Source organism: Lepidochelys kempii, chromosome 4 (assembly GCF_965140265.1).
Source record: "Lepidochelys kempii isolate rLepKem1 chromosome 4, rLepKem1.hap2, whole genome shotgun sequence".
In the NCBI taxonomy this organism is placed as follows: domain Eukaryota; kingdom Metazoa; phylum Chordata; order Testudines; family Cheloniidae; genus Lepidochelys; species Lepidochelys kempii.
The window spans coordinates 115,825,609-115,845,310 of record NC_133259.1 but is presented as its reverse complement, the minus strand read 5'-3'; the positions used below and the strand labels follow the sequence as shown (position 1 = coordinate 115,845,310).

The 19,702-nt window shown below is 41.4% G+C and overlaps 1 protein-coding gene across 3 annotated transcripts in view; it reads right to left on the bottom strand.

Annotated features, from left to right (window-relative positions):
• The window catches only part of EVC (EvC ciliary complex subunit 1), an 80,251-nt gene that overhangs the window by 12,127 nt on the left and 48,422 nt on the right, over positions 1-19,702 (bottom strand). For all 3 annotated transcript variants that reach the window (XM_073342536.1, XM_073342535.1, XM_073342534.1), the window contains 3 exons: positions 11,168-11,380; positions 2,337-2,446; positions 617-827 (listed from right to left, as the gene is read on the bottom strand). In XM_073342536.1, coding sequence (XP_073198637.1) covers positions 617-827; positions 2,337-2,446; positions 11,168-11,380 — 534 coding nt within the window. The remainder of the gene's footprint in view (positions 1-616; positions 828-2,336; positions 2,447-11,167; positions 11,381-19,702) is intronic.

The window sequence follows — 19,702 nt, the reverse complement described above, 5'->3', positions numbered from 1 at the left end:
CTGAAGATTAACTTTCCAGAAAGGTCATGCAGATACAAACTATACTTCTTTCCCAGAGACAAACACTCAAGAACGGCCAATGAATATATTTAACTCCCAACTCTAGAAACACATAAAATAGATCAGCTAGAGGACATTGCTAAGTTAGGGAAGGAAAAGGAGAAGATGGTCAGCTTCTCGAATGGAGTGAATGACCACCACAGAACATATTTTTGGGTCTGTTGAGAGACATAGGAACCCTTTACCCCAACGAAAGGTCTTTACAGTGCACGATTACTCGCTGCTCTGGTGGGAATTTCTCACCTTGTTGCATGGGCTTGTTTCCTTTACATGCTAGCACTGTATGTTTCAACTGTTGCTTTCATATCAAATAAAAAACAAAAATCTTTGTTGTTCTTGCTAGAGGAGCCTTACAGTTAAAGGAGGAGTGATGTCCTTTGTATACCTAAGGCTGCAGGAAACCGTAATTTTCTATTGAAATGATACTTGTGCTAAGCCACCTGACATGTCAATGATGGGTATTTCTTTAATTTTTGGGACTCCCTAGGCTGCTTTCAATGCCAGACATTATACAAGGGAAGAACTATAGTGAAAACGGTCAGGAAATTATAAATACCATTGCTTTCTGTAGTTGCCATTGGTGTTCATCTTGACAGTGTGAGGAACTCTTTTGAAGAGTATGTTGCTCTCTTAGCTCCTGAAGCAAGCTTTTCTTCTGGGACATTTTCATGTGAGTCAGAGTAGCCATAGCAACATTTCGGACAGCTAACCTTCTGAGAACTGTACACAACAAGAGCCTGTGTTTCCGTAATATGTATTTAGCAGACCTGTGAAAGGGATCATGGCTTTTTAATCTCCATTTATCAACCAAACTACTTTATTGTGCGTATTTATGTTCAACAGTGATGGTCATAGCTCACAGACGAAAGAGTTACAACAAATACAATGCAGGGGCTGTCCTACAAATGATATCCCAAAATGCTTTACAGAGTTATACAGTACAGATGTCACTATGACAATTTTCTAACTTTGAAGTGACAAAGTAAAAATAAAAAGAGAGGAGGGAAAGAAATTAAGAAGCCTATATAATGCAGTAAAAGATCTCTTCATTTGAAATGAGATGGAAAGTGCATGTGTATACGGGTGGATATATGGGAAGGCTATTCCAAATTTCAGGAGCTGCACAACACTCTTTGCCACCAGCAGCGATGGTACTGTGTTGTGGGACAGAGATAAGACAAGCGTTTGAGTGGAGGGGAGCAGGTAGAGGAAGTTCATGGTGCATTTTAAGAAATAAAGAGGGCAATTTTGAGCCACCTCCTGACATGGATGGGGAGCTAATGGAGTTGTCTCAGGATGTGGGGCAAGGTAGGCATGCTTGTGTGTGTTAGAAGGGTGGCATCAGCTTTCTGAACATAATGGAGACTCAGGATGTGGAGGTCACAGAGAAGAATTGCAATAGTCAGAGGAAATAAAGGACTACATGAGGACTTATGCAAAGGTGGTGTCAAGACAGTGGTATATAGTGGTAATATTGCAGAGATAGTGATAGGCAGATCTGCATGCATACTTTAGGAGAAAGATTTCAAAGTAACACACAATGTCAAAGTTATGGTCCAATGAAGACACTTGGTGTCTTAATGAAAAAAGACAGACAGAATACCTGGAGTTGTTTATTGAGAAGGCTATTCCTGCCCAAAGGAACTGTATCTCTAAGACATTTATCTGAAAGATGGGATGAAGTTGTAGTTTTCTTCATCAAGACAGGAAGAGAGAGTGGGCAGGAAGAAGTAAGTGTATTAACAGATATGTACAGTTGTGTATCAGATTAAAAGCAGAAAGGATTAAAGGTCAAGAGAGAAGACCAGTGAACTGAGCACTTCATCTTGTGGGAGGCTATGGTTGGTGTATAGCAGGAACCCTGGCCTGCTACAAAGTGAGGCAGAGAAATCCAGTTCCTAGGTAGCAGGCGAATTTATGAGTGCAAAGTTAGGGATGATTTAGAAACAAGAATAAATACACTGAGAACAAACCCTTTGACAAACCACAGATTGTCCTACCAGGAGGAAAGGTCCATGTGTAACCCATCACGATTACTAGTAAGCGTTAATATGACACAGTGAGGATGTTTGCTTTTCCTTATCATAGGATTTTTGCAGTTTTAGCTAGTGAAAAATTAATGCTCATTCAATTCAAAACCTATGGTAATTCTCTCTTGGTATGAATAACTGAAGAGTCCCTCTTTATCACTCCCACCCAAGCCTGGATTATCCTAGAGTTTTGCATTACACCTGCAGTTTTACAGCATTTCTTAAAAGTGATAAGACCATACTCACTCCTCACTGAGGCCGCCTGATCGGCTTAAAACACCTTGGATAATCTTCTCATGTTTCTCATACAGGTGTTTTTGCATCACAGAAGACAGAGCATACTCCTTGGTCCATAGCTAAGAGAAGAGGGGGGAAACCCCACAATGTTAAGATTTCCTCATTTTAATCACTTTTAAATGGTGCAATACTATGAATTGGGTTTTTATTCTGTCATGTGTTTATGAATACTGTTACAGACCCTTATTTCCCTTGCTCTCAAATACAGAATTCATACTGCAGTATTTACAGATGCCCCTGCTGTCAAGATGCCCCTGCTGTTCAGGAGTATTTTTTTCCAGTACATATGGACCTGATCCAAAGCTTGGATCAGGGCTGAGATGTGCTTCCCATTGATTTGACTTTGTGGTCTCTTCATTTGTCTGGCAGAGGGAAACCAAACAAACACAGGCACAATAATATTTTAATGAGTGATGTCTGTGAGCTTCAAAGGATTTTTTTGGGAACACCTGAATAAGATCATACCTGAAGACCCTTTCTGAAGGGCAGTGTGTTTTTTACTTTCCCTGAACAAGGTGAAAATTTTGTCATCTTGCATCAGACGCCATATTCCATACAGAGAGACAAGGTGGGTGAGGTAATATCTTTTATTGGACCATATCTTTTATTACCTCACCCACCTTGTCTCTCTAACATCCTGAGACCGAGAGGCTATAACAATAATGCATATTTTATACAGTTCACAAGGTAAGGGAGATAGTGTTGTCTATTGGTTGGAAAAGGAGATTGGGGTCTGGACTTACAGATTCCATTTACGACTTTACCATTCAGCCACTGTGCTGCTTTGGACATGGAGTTTAATCTACTGGGTGTCTCCATTTACCCATCTGTGAAATACAATTTAAATTAGCTCTCCTCCCCTGGCTCTCCCAGTGCAGCTGGTTTGATCAATATATCTGTCTTTTAGACTGTAAACATTTTGGGGCAGGGACTGTCCTTAACTTTGCCTTGTGCTGTGCTAACAATACTGCCGGCACTAAACCTATAACAATATGGGCACTTATGCCCTAAGCTCTTCTATTACTGAAGGCTGAAGCATTATATTTTTAGGCTGCACTGGAGTCAAATGACTGTTGGGTGAAATTCAAGGTACTAGTTAGCCTGAGAGAGATACTTTAATTTAGAGTTTTATGTCTCAAAAACTGCTTCCCATCCACTTTGTGATCTGTGCTCACTCCAGCAGAAGATGTTCTGGGTAAGTGGACAAAGCACCAGTTAAGTTGAGAGAGCTGAGCCCATTAACCCCAGCAGAGAGTTGGACCCTGGAACAAGCGGAGACTCTTGCAGGTGCAAGAGAATTGGACAAGGTGAGAAGCTTGCAGATGCTGATGGTAAAGCTTGATACTGAGTCTTCCTATCTCATATGCACTCCTTGTGGACATTACTGAGCCCACCTAGCCACTTTTGGAAGGGCTGCAAGATGTACCTATTTGGCCAGGACATCCAAAATGATAAAATTCTGGATTCATAGCTGAATGGTAAAGCTGCAAGCAGGTGCAGCTGCCGGTGTCAAATTAAACTTTAAAAGCCCTTGGATACAACAGGGATGGGTGCCAACTAAATGCCTGTAATAATAAAATAATTGTACCAATATCTCTCTTTGGGCCATTCTGTTCATGGATAGGGCAGTGAGACAAAGACCTACCTGCGGTTCACTACTCTGTATCAGCAGCTTTCGGCAGGACTGACATACTCGCTATACATAACACACTGTTGTCATAATCTGTAGCTAAATGATGCCATGTAAGATACCACTGGAAAACTAATAACTCCCTGATCATTAATAGTCTTCCATGATGTGAGTACAGGGTATGTACAAAGTTATGAGTATGTGCTAGAATTATGTTCTAGAAATGTATTTGGCAAGCAGTACATAAGCCCAGTCTGTCCTAGACAAAGAAAATGTGTATTGTATTGTCCTCAGGCACAGATCATGAAGGCACATTTACACAAAATGGAAACAAAGCCATTAACCTTGTGTGTGTGGGAGACTGCCTCGGGGTGGATAGGGCTAAAAACTTCAAATAAATAACTGAATCAACTAATTGTATACAATATTACTGTATTGTAAAAGTGTATCAAGGAAGGTCTTTTCTGGAAGCTAATGACACACTGGTGATCAATATAATTGTGAAATATATGTATTAATACTATATGAGGAAATGTGGATAATTAATAATATTAAACTTTAAAGTCTGTGCCCAAACACAGAGAGAAACCGGTTTTCTCTCAGACAGGAGGGAAGGAAGCTATCTACATGTCTCCCATGAAATTAACCAAACTGTGACCCAAAACATGGAGGATGGAAGAACAGGAGGGGAAGAACAGCGTGAGGTCATCTCGAGTGTGGGGACAAAACTATGAGTTTGGGAAGTTTTAAAGGAAGAGAATAAGCCATTGTGGCATCCATCACTGAATAAGGGGCCAGAGCTCTGGCAAGCTGAGAAAGATGGGTCCTTTAACCAATGGGGTTGAAGTGTCCTAGAAAAAAAGACTGATAACAAATCTACCTTGAACCAAGACAGTAACTTATTGAATTAAATCTTAGCCATTAGAAAGTGCATTTTTACTTTTTGTTTGTAACCCTCTCTAACTTTATTTCTTTTACTTTGCATCACGTAACCTATGTCCTTTTTGCTAATCAATTTGGTTTACTTTTAAGCTAAACCAACCCAGTGCTGTGTTTGAACAGAAGTAATTGTTAACTGCAGTTAATGTGGCAAGCTGCTGAGTATTATCTCTTTAAAAGAGCAAACAAACCATATTATTTCTCTGAATGGTCCAGAAAAGGGCTGGATGTTGCAGACCAAACAGGATTTTGGGAAAATTCAGAAGTAGGGTTTTGGGGTCGTCTTGCCAGGTGTAAACAAAGCTGGTGGAAACCAGTGTAGGGCTGTTGTGGTGTAGGCAGGTTGCTGAGTTCAGTATACTGAATCAGGGTTGCAGAGCACACAGACACTTGGGATACTGTATGCTTGTCTGCTGGTGTCCAGGCTGTGAGCCACAGCAGCAGAGCAGTTAAGCAGTCAGTGTTACAGAGCAGGGAGTAACACAAACCCTTACTGGTCTGAATTGCACCTTAGGTTGTGAAAAGGTTACCAATTGTTTCCTAGCTAACTGCATATCCCTAGAGAGCCCTTTCATTTCTAAAACTTCTCCACTATGCTGTGTATTGTGCACTCACTCTCGCTCTTTGAGCAGTTCTTATGAGAAGAGCTGAGCAGACTTTTTTTTAATTTTCAGAAGGGGAATTTAGAGATGGACAGCAAGAGGCTGCTCTCTTGGCATTGTTTTTTGGGATACCTGGCTATTGACAGAGAAGTCATTTTTAGGTGTCTATATGCCAGTTTATTCTCTAATATTTTGTGGATTAAATTATTAAGGAGAGACTCTATTTTTGCAATCAAACAAAAAGCCAAATTTGTCCATTCCAGACAGGCTGCAAACAAGCCAAGTGACTCAGAATGATCATAAAGAAGGGAAATATATTCATTGATGTTAATTATTTGTTGAGCACCACCATTGTGTATAAGGCTAGGTAAACTCCCCTTTAGAGAAAATGAGTGAGTCCTATTTTTCACTGAGAGAACATCTAGCACAAGATCTAATCATAAATACTGATAAAGGTTCCTGTGGTGACTCCTTAGACATAGAAACATATTTTTCAGCTTCTTAATGGTCCTTGTTTCCAAGGTTCCCTCTCAATGAAAACCCTTGCAAACAGGCTTGCATGAAGAACTAGTCACGTAGGCCCAGATCCTCGGTCATAAGAGAGAGGAACGCACTGCTGAGAGGTCATGTGCACAAAGATAGCGTGATGCCTCCTTTGCGCTCCTATCCTCAGTCAACTCTGCACTGGTCTGTTCCAGCCTCCAGCTACAGGCCAGAGCAACATGTAGGCTTCTTTAAACTATGCCAATGACCAAAGACAGCAGCTGAGCCTTGCTGGAGTCCAGGGAGCCCTAGCCATATCCCCTTTCTCCTGGTTCACCTGCTGGCTCTATGCCTACAGAGGGTCTCCCCTTATATGCACCACTTCAGAGCTGCTTTGTACTACTGATGTGGCACAATGAAACCCAAAGTCAAGAGAGAATCTGGGCCCTAGTCAGATAAGTGTGTGTCAGGCAAATTGAAAGGGAAGGCCTGGAGAGAAGACTGGATTCTCTGCTGCACTGAGCTTCCACAGCTGCACCAGGCTGTTAGGGAGCTGTGTAACATGTTAACGCTTATAGCTGGTTACAGTTTCCCCCATTCGCAGAGTGGCTCTGTGTGACTCTGAGCCCCAGCACAGGTTAGAGATGCCACGGGGCTGCTCTAATTTCCACCACCTGAGTATGGCACCTGAGTGTGCTTGTTACTCCATGGTCTTGCCCTCATACCAGGAGCACTGAAGGAAGAAAGTGGGACTATCAGGAAGGCTGGTGCAGCCTATACCATTCTCCTGTGCATGAGGCTGCACGGGGAGGGACTATTTGCTCCTGAAGCACAATCCTTCCCTGAAGTCTCCTGATGTGGCATGCCACAGCATTTCCCCTTCAGTACACACCTGTGTCTAAGTGGTTCAATTTGGCCCTAAATACTACTAAAATCTCACAGGTAGGTTAGCAGTATATCCAGTTTAAGGATGGGTAAACTGCGGTACAGTGGGTGGGTTAAATGACTTGCTCTGTGGTACTGAGAGTCAACGGCTGGACTGGAACTTAAAAGCTCTGATTCCTCATCCCCTTCAAACCACTACAGTCCACTCTCAATCCAGGAACAATAATTGAAGTGGGAGTATTAAGGTTGGAGAGGGATGTAACTAAAAGGCATGCTAGACTACTTGAAAAGAAGAGCTATTTCAGTCACTGAAATACTGAGCATCCACCAGACTCAGAGAGGGAGAGAAGATTCACATGATATGTCAAAATTGATTGAATAAGCAGACTCTGACCTTTGTGGGAGTCAAACTAGGGATCTGGAAGGCTCACTGATGGAAGCCCCTTCCTCCTCCTCTGTCTCTGTACATTTTGCTGCAGCTTTGTTTCCTGGCAACAGGCCAATTATGTGATCTGCTGAAGCTGTGGGCACTGCTCTCAGCCAACAAGAGAGTGGAATAGCTCTCCACTATGCAACCAAAACCACATAATTTTGTGAGTTACCCTCAGACACAATGGCAAATTGAACACAGCTATGAGCTCACTTCCATGTTCTCTTCCCCCTTCCCCCCTTTTTTCCCCTCTGGAATTTAAAAAGGAGGAGAGGACGCTGACATTTTTAGCACCTAGGAAGGAATGTTGCTTCGCCAGCCTGTAGATGGTGTGTGATGCATACTGAATGCCAGGTAACACAGTTAACCAAGCCCAGCATCTGGCTGTGTATAACTAGTGCACAGACCTTAACTTTATTTTCTCTAAATTGTGAGCTAGGGGGCTATTATGCAAATTGCACAGCACTTCTTTTCTTTCTTAATTTATTCCCATTTGCACCTGTTTGTGTCCTCTAGGTTGCAGGCAAAATTAAACTATCAAAATGTCTCTTAAAAAAACCACAAAGCAATGAAATAAAGAGGATTTTTTTCTAAAGGGACTCCCATCCTAAATGTGCTCTAAATCGCTAAATGCAAAGAAAAATACACTTAAAAAGAAATACAATCCACTACATGTTAAAGGCATCTTGAATCATCTTGGTAAGAAATCTGCAGTCCCCTTAGGAAAAGTACTTTGGAAATGAAGAGACTAAAGAATTACATAGAATAGCTGATCATATGCTCTTACTTTCTTCAAAATGCAGATGAGAGCTTTGTGCCCTACATAATTATGCCTTGTAAATTTAAAATGTATGTAAATTATATTTTATATGTATATATTGGTTCCTATATAGTACTGTAGTAGCTGAGTGCCTTCCAGTAGGGTATTAAGTGACATGACTAACATTTGTCATGTGGTTCATTCTCTCATCCTTGCCCCGGGGAAAGACTTGTGTGTGCGGTGAAATGTTTGTTTTGGTTGAGTTTTGTTTGTTTTAAACGTGCACACCAGAGAAGACAGGTCGAAGATGTGCACCTTACACTTGAAGTGGAAGGTGGTGAGGTCTTTGATTCTTAGGGAAATTTACCAGCACAGCTATGCAGGTATAATTATATTGCTAAGCTCTGCTGTATACCTGTGTGGATGCTCTCTTCGGGGATTGAGTGCCTTTTTTTTGGGTTTAGTTTAAACCAATTCCAATGAGACAAAAAATCAACAACAAAAAAAGAAACTAAATCTTGGAGAGCATCCACATGGACAGTTATACCATCACAGCTATAACAGTATAATTATACCGGCACATTTCTGCCTGTCCATTTCCCAATGCAGATAAGCCCTTAGTTCCCTTAGTGGAAGTTTGTTCCACAATTTTGGACAGGCCCTCGTGAAAACTCTTGTATAGACAAGTGTTACATTGAAAAACACTGTCAATTATGATGGCAATTTAGAGAGGGGTGTGATGATTGTATTATAGTAGATATTCCTATACTATAATTCTATGATGATTAACATAATTGTCTGCTAAACCTTTATTCTTTAAAAAAAGAAGTATATGAAACATTATCCTTTTACTCGGCCATCCCATTATGAATGTTGAGATGCACTAAAACTGGAGGGTATTCAACAGCCTCATCTACATTCGGAATACATGCTTGGGATTGAACTGAATGGCTGCTGAATTCTGTCTTATAGTGCTGTCTAAACAGCGGTTATCTAGCAGCATTAACCCCTCTGAGGCTATGTCTACACTACCGCGGTAAGTCGACCTACGCTACACAACTCTAGCTACGTACCTTAGGTCGAGTTACCGCAGGGTCGACTTACCTTACTCTTCTTGTTGGGGGTAGAGTACAAGGGTCAACTGGAGAGTGATCTGCAGTTGATTTGGCAGGTCTTTACTAGACCCGCTAAATTGACCGCCGGTGGATTGATCTCAGAGTATCGATCCCTGCCATAGTGTAGACCTGCCCTGAGGAAGATATGTAATGTACTCTTCACCATGCAATGACGCATACACACAGATACAGTTATTCTGAAGATGTGCTGGAGGCCCCTAAGTCACGGAGGATAAATATAAATGACTTTTTGAAATAAGGCAGTTTGGAGAGCAAGCTTGATAGCTCAATACATTTTATCACTAGCTAATTTCAGATCTTTAGAAGATGAGCTAATGGAACTACCTTCTTAGCTCTCTAGTCAATGAATGCCAGTGGTATTATGATTGTGAGTGCCTAAATGGCATCATTATTATGGGATTCCAGACTATTTGTTCTTTCTCCATCAGTTTCTTTGTTTTCCCCTTGTAGCTCTTCTCTCCCTCCTCCTCTGCTCCATTTTCTAATTTCCTTTCTTCTTTCCTCTCCCACTTACAACTCTGAATTTCTCTGCTCTCTCACTTATTCCAGGCTAAAATGCCACCTTGTCTTGATTTTTCCATTTCTGGCCACCACTTTCAAACATTTGTTTTCCCTGACCATGCACAGCTGTTTGATGGCAATTCTGTATTGCAACTCTCCTTGGGCTGGGATCCATTCAACGAGAGGGAAATCCTGGCTCATGAAATCTCAGTCCCTGAGTTCAAACTCCCACCTCCTTTTCTGTTAATAGTGGGCCTAATCCAAAGCTTCCTGAAATCAATGGAAAAGCTGTCATTGAGTTCACTGGGGTTTGGATTAGACCCTAATTCCTTTGTCACTTCATTGACTTTAAACATGTATGTCACCCAGGACTGATTACCTTTCATTCAAAGAGCTGAAATGACCCTTTCAAAAGCTTCCAAAGACTGGGTCTTTCTGTCAAATGGAGTGCAGTCCAGTACTGGCTTTATACATATTTTAAAGAGACTTTCTCCAACATATAATCAGAGGGTAGAACAGGTTTTATACATTCAAGAAAGGTAGGGAAATATAGGATTTACATATGATCACCGTTAAATAGACTTAGACACTGGCAAAGATGTAAAGTTTTGAAGTCCGATGTTCTCTCATTAGTCACTACCCTTCCTCTAGCATTTCAGCTTCTAACACTCAAAAGCTAACTTAAGCATTTGCAGAATTGGAGCCTAACTTTTTAGTGTATTTTAACATTTTGGAGTTCCAAATGTTTGTGCAACAGAAACAGAATAGGTGACTAAAATAACTATTTGTCAGAACAGCTGAAATAACAGACTAGCTATTTGTTCCACTCTCCTATGAAAGAAAAGATAAAATCACTACCTGAGATGCACATGGAAAAACTCAAAACCATGGAAAAGGCAGGTGGATCATACTTTAATTTATTGTTTAAGCTTTTTATATTCTCAAGTTTTCTAAATGATGTAAAACCACTGTATGGTAAATCACACAACTAGCTTTAGTAGGACGCTTAATATGGTCTCACACACACATCACTTTTCATGGAGGAACCCATAAGAATGGTTGTGGAGAACAGTTTCTTAAACACCTTGTGGCAGCTGATTTGCTAATTTCTACCAATCATTACCTTAATTTTTATCCAATTTGAGAAAATAATTTCACTGGATTCTATGTATTTAATCAGCTGAAGAGATCACTGCAAGGTAGTATTGTGTGACTACTACATATGCAAATTATATCCAGAGGTGCTATATAATCAAGCAGGACCATTAATACATTTTAAAAGGACAGCACAAAGTGATAGCCAAAACAAGTGGTTAAACCAAGAACATTGAAAAACTAGTGGTAACGGACTATAAGTATGAAATAGTTTGTGACATGAGAATTTTGATACATGCCACAATTTTTGAATCCATACCTGTTTTTCTTCTTGCAGTTGTTCTTGGAAGAGCTTCCACTGCTTTTGTCTACAGCTGTCCCATTTCTCTAACTGAAGGATCAAATTCTCCTGACATTCTTCTTTTAGAAGTTCACATTCTCTTAAAGACAGACCAGTCTTGGTAGGAAGAGTCTGAAGAAATAACTCTTGCACCAACTCATCTAAAGTGTGGGAGGTTCCAGAACACAGTTCCTAGCAAAACAGAGACACAGATTCATTTGTCATTGCTTACATCTCATTCCCTTGTCCACCTCCTCTTGCTCTCTCTTGGCATCCCAATTCTCCTGCCTTACACAGCCCTTCATTTCATTCTCCTACTTTTGGTTTAGTGACTTCTATCTTGCTTCTTCTATCTAGCTGCCTGTTCTCTTATACTCTCTCTCTGTCTCCTTGAAAACTATCCTTATCTCCCTCCCTGCACAGCTCTTTAGGAAATACTTCTCCCTTATTATTAGTAACTCCCAGATCCTCCTCCTGAACTGTTCCCCCATATCTTGTTTTATTTAGGCCCCAATTCTGCCATCACTTAAGCACATGCTAAGTTTTATGCACATGAGTAAGTCCACTGGAGTTATGGGAAAGGACAGGTCTTGTGGTTTAAGCTCTGGCCTACCACTCAAAATATATCTGTTTAATTCCTGGCTATGCCACAGACTTCCTGTGTGATGCTGGGCAAGTTATCTAATCTCCTTCTGCCTCTGTTTACCATCTCTAAAATGGTAACTATACTCCCTGTCTGTCTTGTCTTTTTTTTTTTTAAACAGTAAGTTATTTGGGAGAGGAACTATAAATACAGCACTTAGCACAATGGGACCCCAATAGGGCTTTTTAGACCACTGTAATACAAATGCATAGTAAAAAGTTATGTACATACGTGTTTACATGATTAGGTCTGTGAATTGTAATATTCTCAATGTGTTAATGAGTCTGATCTTGATTCCACAAATATTTATTGATGTGTTTAACGTTAAAATATGCATAATATCACTGAAATCACTGAATATTTAAAAAGAAAATCTAAGTAATTCAAGACCAAGTGGAGGACACAGTGAGATCAATGGCAGTTTTGCCAAATGACATTAGGGTAAACAGGATCTGGCTGTTACTAAATGTTGTGCTTGTAAAAGATGCAAAAGAATAAGTACCATACCGTGTGTGGAAAGGGTGCTATCCCTTTAAAAGCAGGGCAGGCTGGGAACCTCCTCCAGGATAATAAAATAAGAGATTTGCAGCAGGACAGCAGTTTGGCTCAGGCTCTGATGAAGGACAGGCTTGCAGTACTACAGTAAATGGCTACTAATGGACCCCAGGCTGGAGGTATGGGTCATGTCAGATTTTATTTTTGTTTGTTCCTTCCTCTCATTGTTGATAAATGGGGATTTGGCTTTGTCTCTTTAATCTTTACAATTCTTAGCCTCTGAACTCTATCTGATTCTGCATACACCTATATGTCATGGTGAAAATACCTAAAATGTTATGTCAGACACACAGACAAATAAGCTGTGGGCAGTTGTAGGGTAAACTTCATTAGTCTGCCTATGTGCACCAACCCAAGGAACTACCTTATGACTGAGAGGGGAGTTCAGTCTCTGTACCCATTTGATCCTTGGCTCCAGTGAGAGGACTGGGCAGGTGGTAAATTCTGACCAGTGCCAGATACAGGTTTTTGTGATGTGGACTTTTATGAACTGAGTACCAGTTCATTCTATGTAATATATAATCTTGCCAAACAGCCATCAGAGGTCATCATCCTGGATCTGAACTGGACATCTAGATATAACAGACTCCATATCCCATTACCAAACGTTCAGTCATCCCCCATATTTCTTCTGAACCGTAGCATTCAATGTGTGGCTCCTGCCCCATCTACTGCATTCTGTCCAAATTGTGCACTAAATGCAGAATTATTAATTTTCTCATGGGCTCTTTTATGGCACTCATCACCATACCCTCTGTACATTTCAAAAAGTGAGTTTATCATCACAACATAAGAATGGCCATACTGGGTCAGACCAAAGGTCCATCCAGCCCAGTATCCTGTCTGATAGTGGCCAATGCCAGGTACCCCAGAGGGAGCGAACCTAACAGGTAATGATTTAGTGATCTCTCTCCTGCCATCCATCTTCACCCTCTGACAAACAGAGGCTAGAGACACCATTCCTTACCCATCCTGGCTAGCAACCCAGTGAGAGAAGGTGATATTCACATTTTACAGATGGGACATTAAGGCACAGAGGTTAAGGCCAAAGTGTCCACCAACCATTCAACTTGAGATGTCTTGGAGCTGGTTTTTCAAAATAGTTACCATTTTTATAGCACTTGATATGTTCAGAACACACCCCTCACTGACTTCATTTGATTGTGAGTGCTCAGCACTTTAGCAAGTTGGGCCCAGGTGTCTCAAGTTGGGCACTCAGAAAATAAGGAACACAGAATCGGTGGTCATGGATACAATGATCAGCTAGAACAGGTCTGGTACCATTTTTCTTCCCCTATTTCTGGTTTTGGCCCATTGCTAACAATCAATGCAATAATTTAAAAAGGTAAAATGATCTAGAATGACTGTGGTAGCACTTTCAATATGCAATTATTAGTGAAGTTATATTACTGGACATGAGCATATTTGGTCCAGAACTTCTCCTCTCATGAAAACACCCACAGGGGGATGAGGTTTGGAGGAGAGTCAACTGGTATCTCCATGCAGGTCTCCTTGCAGAGTTTCTTCTCTATCCTCCCCAGCTTGGGGAAGGGGTTTCCAGCCCCAAAAGGCTCTTGTTTTGATAAGCACTTGGGAGACCTTTGCCCAGCCTAAGTAACTAGACTGGGTACTGGGAAACATGGAAAGGGAAAGAATCCCTCCACCCCCGTTCTGTGGAGCAGGAGCAGAGTTGCTCAGTGGCTCCTCGTGCAGTCTAATGGATAAAGTAGTCTCTGCAGGCCTAGCACACTCCTGCCTGCCCAGGAATGAGGGCAAAGAGAGGGAGGATCCAAACAGTAGTGGATTTTCTGGTCTGTCCATAACTATCAGTGCACATAGAATCTTCCATTCAGGTGGCTCCATCTTGCAAGGCCCCTACCCTTGCCTCTCCCCCCCCAGCTTATGCTATTCCACAAGCTCCCATCTCACCCGTGGGGGCAGGGCTTGCACCTTTGTAGTTACTTATCTAGCCTGTGAATCGGTTTTAGCTTAATCTCTATGCAGAATGGCATGTTTAAATTCTCTCCTCGGCTGCTCTTTCTTTCGTCTAAAATTCAGGTCTCCAAATCCTGATCCTGGGATTTAGCATCAGCTCAAAAAGATTCCATGGCTGATCTCGTGATCCCTTTTAACATTTTAACAATGTCAGTTATCTCTCTTCTAACCCATCTTTTCCCTGAGTAAATATCCGGGGGGGGGGGGGGGGGGGGGGTTCTAGCTTTTTAACAGCAGTTAACCCTCCTGATCCTGTTACGGTTCTTATTTCTTTCCTATGGACTAACATGGTTTAAAAGGTATCTAGAGTCGTCTGCAGCCACGCCTGTTTCTACTGCAGGCTCTCAAGCAGAGTCAGACCAGGTTGATATTTGAATGAAAGACTTCCAGTTACCACGACCACACCACTTCGTCACACTGGGCTTTCTATAGGTGGCACCCCAGATTTATTGCCCTAGTATGGTACTGGTATCGCATTGCTTCTCATAAGGAAATCTCCTGCATGAAATGGAAAGCAGAGGTCTTGATCGCTTGCTGTCACTGAAAATCTCATGGCTTTCTGCTTAAGGAGTAAAGGAATTATATCCTGAATATTTCTCAGGGGGCCTGGGTTCTGCCTGTACCTCCTGCAGGCTCAAACAGATGTTGTAACCTGTCTTGCATTACTTAGCAGGGCACAGCAATTCTACCCAACTGAACTGTGGTTGTGTTTTGCTTCACAGAACAGCATATGAGAGAGAGAGAGGTGATCCCTAGATCAAAGTGGCTTAATTATTTCTTTGTAAAGCACTTTGACATCTTCTGGTGAAAGGTGCTATGGAAGTTCAAAATACAATTATAGGGACAGTTTTTCAGATGAGCCACAGCCAGACCTCCCTCTTTTATTTTTCCCAAGAACAAAACTAAGGGTATAAATAGAGTACGCAAATAGGAACTTGGACATCTAATGACTAATAATTGCACCCATGATGATTTGTATATGCAAAAATATGAATAACCTTTAACTGCTGAAAGTGTGTGAATATTTAATTTGTAATGACACCCCTTTCTCAAAAGTCCTACCATAAGGGGGAAGCTCATCTGTCAGGAGCATGTTGTGCGGCTGATCTGAGAATGAACTGTGGAATGAGCTCTCATAAGAACTAAGGACCATCACAAACCTCATCTATTGCAAGTGCAAGGCACACATTTTCCACCTGCCTTCTCTAACATACATGTAGAGCAGTATGTACATTAAAAAACAAACCCCACATGATCCACCACCTTACCAAACCAAACAATGCACTGCACACACAGTTTTATCCTATGGCTGGAAGTGGGGAAAGAATGAACCACATGTGACAGACCTTAGTCATGTTGCCTACTGCATCATAAGAAGATCCTCAGTTACTATGGTGATGAGGGTAAAGTAAGAACCTACCTAAGAAAAAGCTTCTGTATGTGGAAATGCTAATGGAGGCCAGATTCTGCCAGTCTGACTCAAGCTGAGTATACGCTTGTTCTGCAAGGAACTACTTTCAGAGTAAGGTATTACTCAATGTAAATAAGGGTGGTGGAATGTGGCTCTAAACACAGAAGTTGCTTTGTATATTGCTATTTAATAAGCCACTGCAATTTTAAGTTTCTTTTATACAAGAATAACAAAGTACTGTTTCCAATATGTATCTTATTTTTTTATATTTTTTTCGTCCGTAGAATGGTCATCAAATATCTCTTGACATATCTTTTTTTTTTGTCTTCAGAACTTTTACTTAATGCAATTTATTCAAATTGATTCCACTAATAGAGTAGCTGATTGCAGACTTAAATGAACATGTTTGTAATGACAGCCAACCTCAAGCTTTTTCAAAAATCGTCCTTAGAAATTCATCACGCATAAATAAATATCATAATTTAAATGCAGAAGTGAAATGGTCTTGGATAAATGCTGGATGCCTTTGAATTTCAAAGGAGGAGACATATATAATCACACAGGAAAAAGAAGGGAAATATACAGCTGACACAAACAAACAAAAGAGCAACATTAAAATACGAGACACATTGTAAACTTAGATCTTGGTGAGGTGAGGTGAAGAATGATTATAATGGAGAAAAAGCCCTTGAGAAACACTGAGCTGGATTCCAAATGCTGACTAATACATATTATGTATTGTTGGTTTACGCCAAAAAGTGACTGGAAAAGAGGGAAGTTGGAGGGAAGCTGCCCGCAGTTGGAACTTGTCTACAATGTATAGTTATACTGGTACAACCGCCTGGGTGGACACTCTTATTCTGGTGTAAGAGTGGCTTTTTTTCAGTTTAGTTTGCGAGGGCGGGTTAATCTCACATTCTGAACCAAAAAAAAAAGGCCCTCTCATGCCAGAATAAGAGTGTCCTAACAGAAGGTTATAGTGGTAAAACTAACTTTACAATACATTTTTGGTAAATAGATCTAAAGAGAAGGCCTTTATTAATAACTCTATTGATTGATGCACAAATCAGAACAGAAACCAGCTCACGCACCTATAGCAGTGTAGAACCAGAACTGCTAACAGAACAAACAATAGTAAAAACTTATTTTAGTGATTGAAAAGTAAGCAGATATGAGTACACACAGGGAGCAGGTCTGTTGGGGAAGAAGGAATCCTATTACAATTTTTCTTACCATAGCTGCACTTAAAAATAAAACAAGTGCACTCTTGTTATGCCACTACTTGTTCCACTGAAGTGATGAATAACAAACGGAGGTAGGCATTTATGGTAAAAAGTCTTTGTGGGGGTGGAGAAAGAAAAGGGACTCCCAAAAGAGTAGGAAACAGTGTCTAGCTTGGTGTATAAAGAAGGGGAAAGCTTAAATTTAAGAAGATAATCAGGTTGGTTTTAAAAATGAATCTGTTTACCCACCTGGCCAGAAAATAAAACAGGTATCTTGTTTGGAAGCCTACCCAAGCAACTCCACAGAGGTGTAGCTCATATAAAGTGGGCATTGGTAAGTGGGAAGAAGAGTCTCTAGCTCAGCAGTTCTCAAACTGTGGGTTGGGACCCCCAAGTGGGTCATGACCCCGTTTTAATGGGGTCACCAGGGCTAGCGTTAGACTTGCTGGGGCCCAGGACCAAAGCTGAAGCCCGAAGCATCAGCCCTGGGTGGCGGGGCTCAGGTTACAGCGCACGCACCCCCCCACCCCAGCTGGGGCTGAAGCCCTTGGGCTTTGGCCCCCCCAGCTGGGGTGGTGGGGCTCGGGTGGGCTCAGGCTTCAGTCCCCCTTCCTGGGGTCGTGCAGTAATTTTTGTTGTTGGAAGGGGGTCGTGGTGCAATGAAGTTTGAGAACCCCTGTTCTACATACAGTAAGTGGCTGTGGCAATATCTAAGACCAACATTAGAGAAATGCCTCACAAGGGAGTAATTGACTGTGCAAGGCACTGCAGAATTAGGCTTTTTGTTAAGTTCAACCCTCTGATGAGGGAGGTAAACATCAATATCTCTATCATACCCTGAGGACGGGATAGCCGCCCCGAGTGTGTGCCCAGCCAAGACCCTAGGCACTTATGCAGGACAGAGAGCTGTGGTGCATACTCAAAATCACACCCCAGCTTGAAGTAAGATTAAAATGACCTGCTTAAATTTAATCAGCAAATTAGTGCCAGAACCAGGATTAGATACAACCCAGACAGCTGGGTTCTAATTTCTGTGCCTAATCTATTATTCCACACTGCCTTCCAACACTTCCTAATAAATCACAATGCCAAACCTTTAAATTTTGGGTCTTTCAAAGTTTGGTTGCTCAACCTGAGACCTCTATAGTCTGGTTTTCATAGGTTTTGAATACCTGCAGATCCACCTGAAGTAAATGGGACCAGTGAGTACTCAGCACCTTGGACATCTAGCTCAAGTGGGCACCCAAAATTACAGTCCAGTTTAGAAAATGCAACCCTTCTATTTTAGTTAATAGGGTTGCACAGAGAATATGAAGGAAAAATAAGGCTCTAGGCCCCAGATCCACAGATGTCTTTAGGCTCCTAACTTCCACTGAAATCAATGGAATTTAGGAGCCTAAAATACCTTTGAAGATCTGGGACTAAGAACCTAGAACAGTTACAACATGCTACCTCCTGAATTTCATATTTTGCCCTTTGTAGCTGAAAAAAATCACACTTAACACTAGCTACATATTACTGTTTAATCACTCAAAAATGTTTATTGCCTTATCTGTTAATGTTATCCACTAGTTACAATGTTTTAACTTACATTCCTATGCATCTTTACTTCTTATCAAATGAGAGAGAGACAGGATACTATTTTCTTGAAGTCCTGTTAGAAGCGGAACTAGAGACAACATTAAAGTGTGAGGTTTCCATAGCCTCCATGCTAAACTTGATGAGGTATACTTTAAAAATGAGTCCTTTACAAGGGACTTTGTAACTCTCAGCTGCTAGTTACTTGTTTTGGTTGTCCTCAAATGAACTTCTGTTTCCCCCCTAATGAATTGTTAGCCCCCAGCCTCTTCTCATATGGCTGCAGCATAGCACACGGAAGAGGAGGAGGACAAGATTACAGATTAGGTAACATTTGAGGTACTAAAATTCAAGCAGAACTGCAAAAAGCACCTCATTTTCTTTTTTCAGAGTCCACAAGAGGGCAGGACAGGAGGTAACTTTTACTGCCTGATAACAGAGAATGACACAATAACCCCCCCCCCCCCCCCTGCAATTCATAAATTACACAAACCTGCAATATATTCTGTTCCTCTAACTGATCAGGATTTCTCTGACACCTTTTCTTTAATCTAAAAATTTCAGTTAATTTTTACTCCTCCATTCTATTATTGTAGACTGGATAAATTAACATTTGTAAAAAGGGCCCAAAATACCTGCATAACTCAAATGTCAATTAACTTTTTCACAAATTATTTAAAAAGACTGTAACAGTTCTCTCCCCCCCACCCCCGGCCCCATCACAGTCAATCCCCACTGTTTGAAGTCCACTACTGTTAGGCTTTCCTGGCACAGCCAGAGTTGTGAGGTACCTCGACACCACCCACCCTTGCTGTGAGGAGATCTTGTCTGTACAGGCTGTGGATCAGCTTCCTGAAACCATCAGCCTCTGGCAACAAAAGCACTACCTTCCAGGCCTCTGCGGGCACTGCGCTCAGTGCCTGGTCAGTGGTAGGCTCACACCCCGACCCCTGAGTCCACCTAGCTTCCCTCTGGAGTGCTCAGCCTCTATCCCACTCACAGAACTCTTAGCACCACTATTCCCAGAGGAATAATACAAATTAGATTATAAAATGCAATTGAGGATCACAGGTTTACTTCGTATGTAGTCAAAACAAGAATAAGTTTAT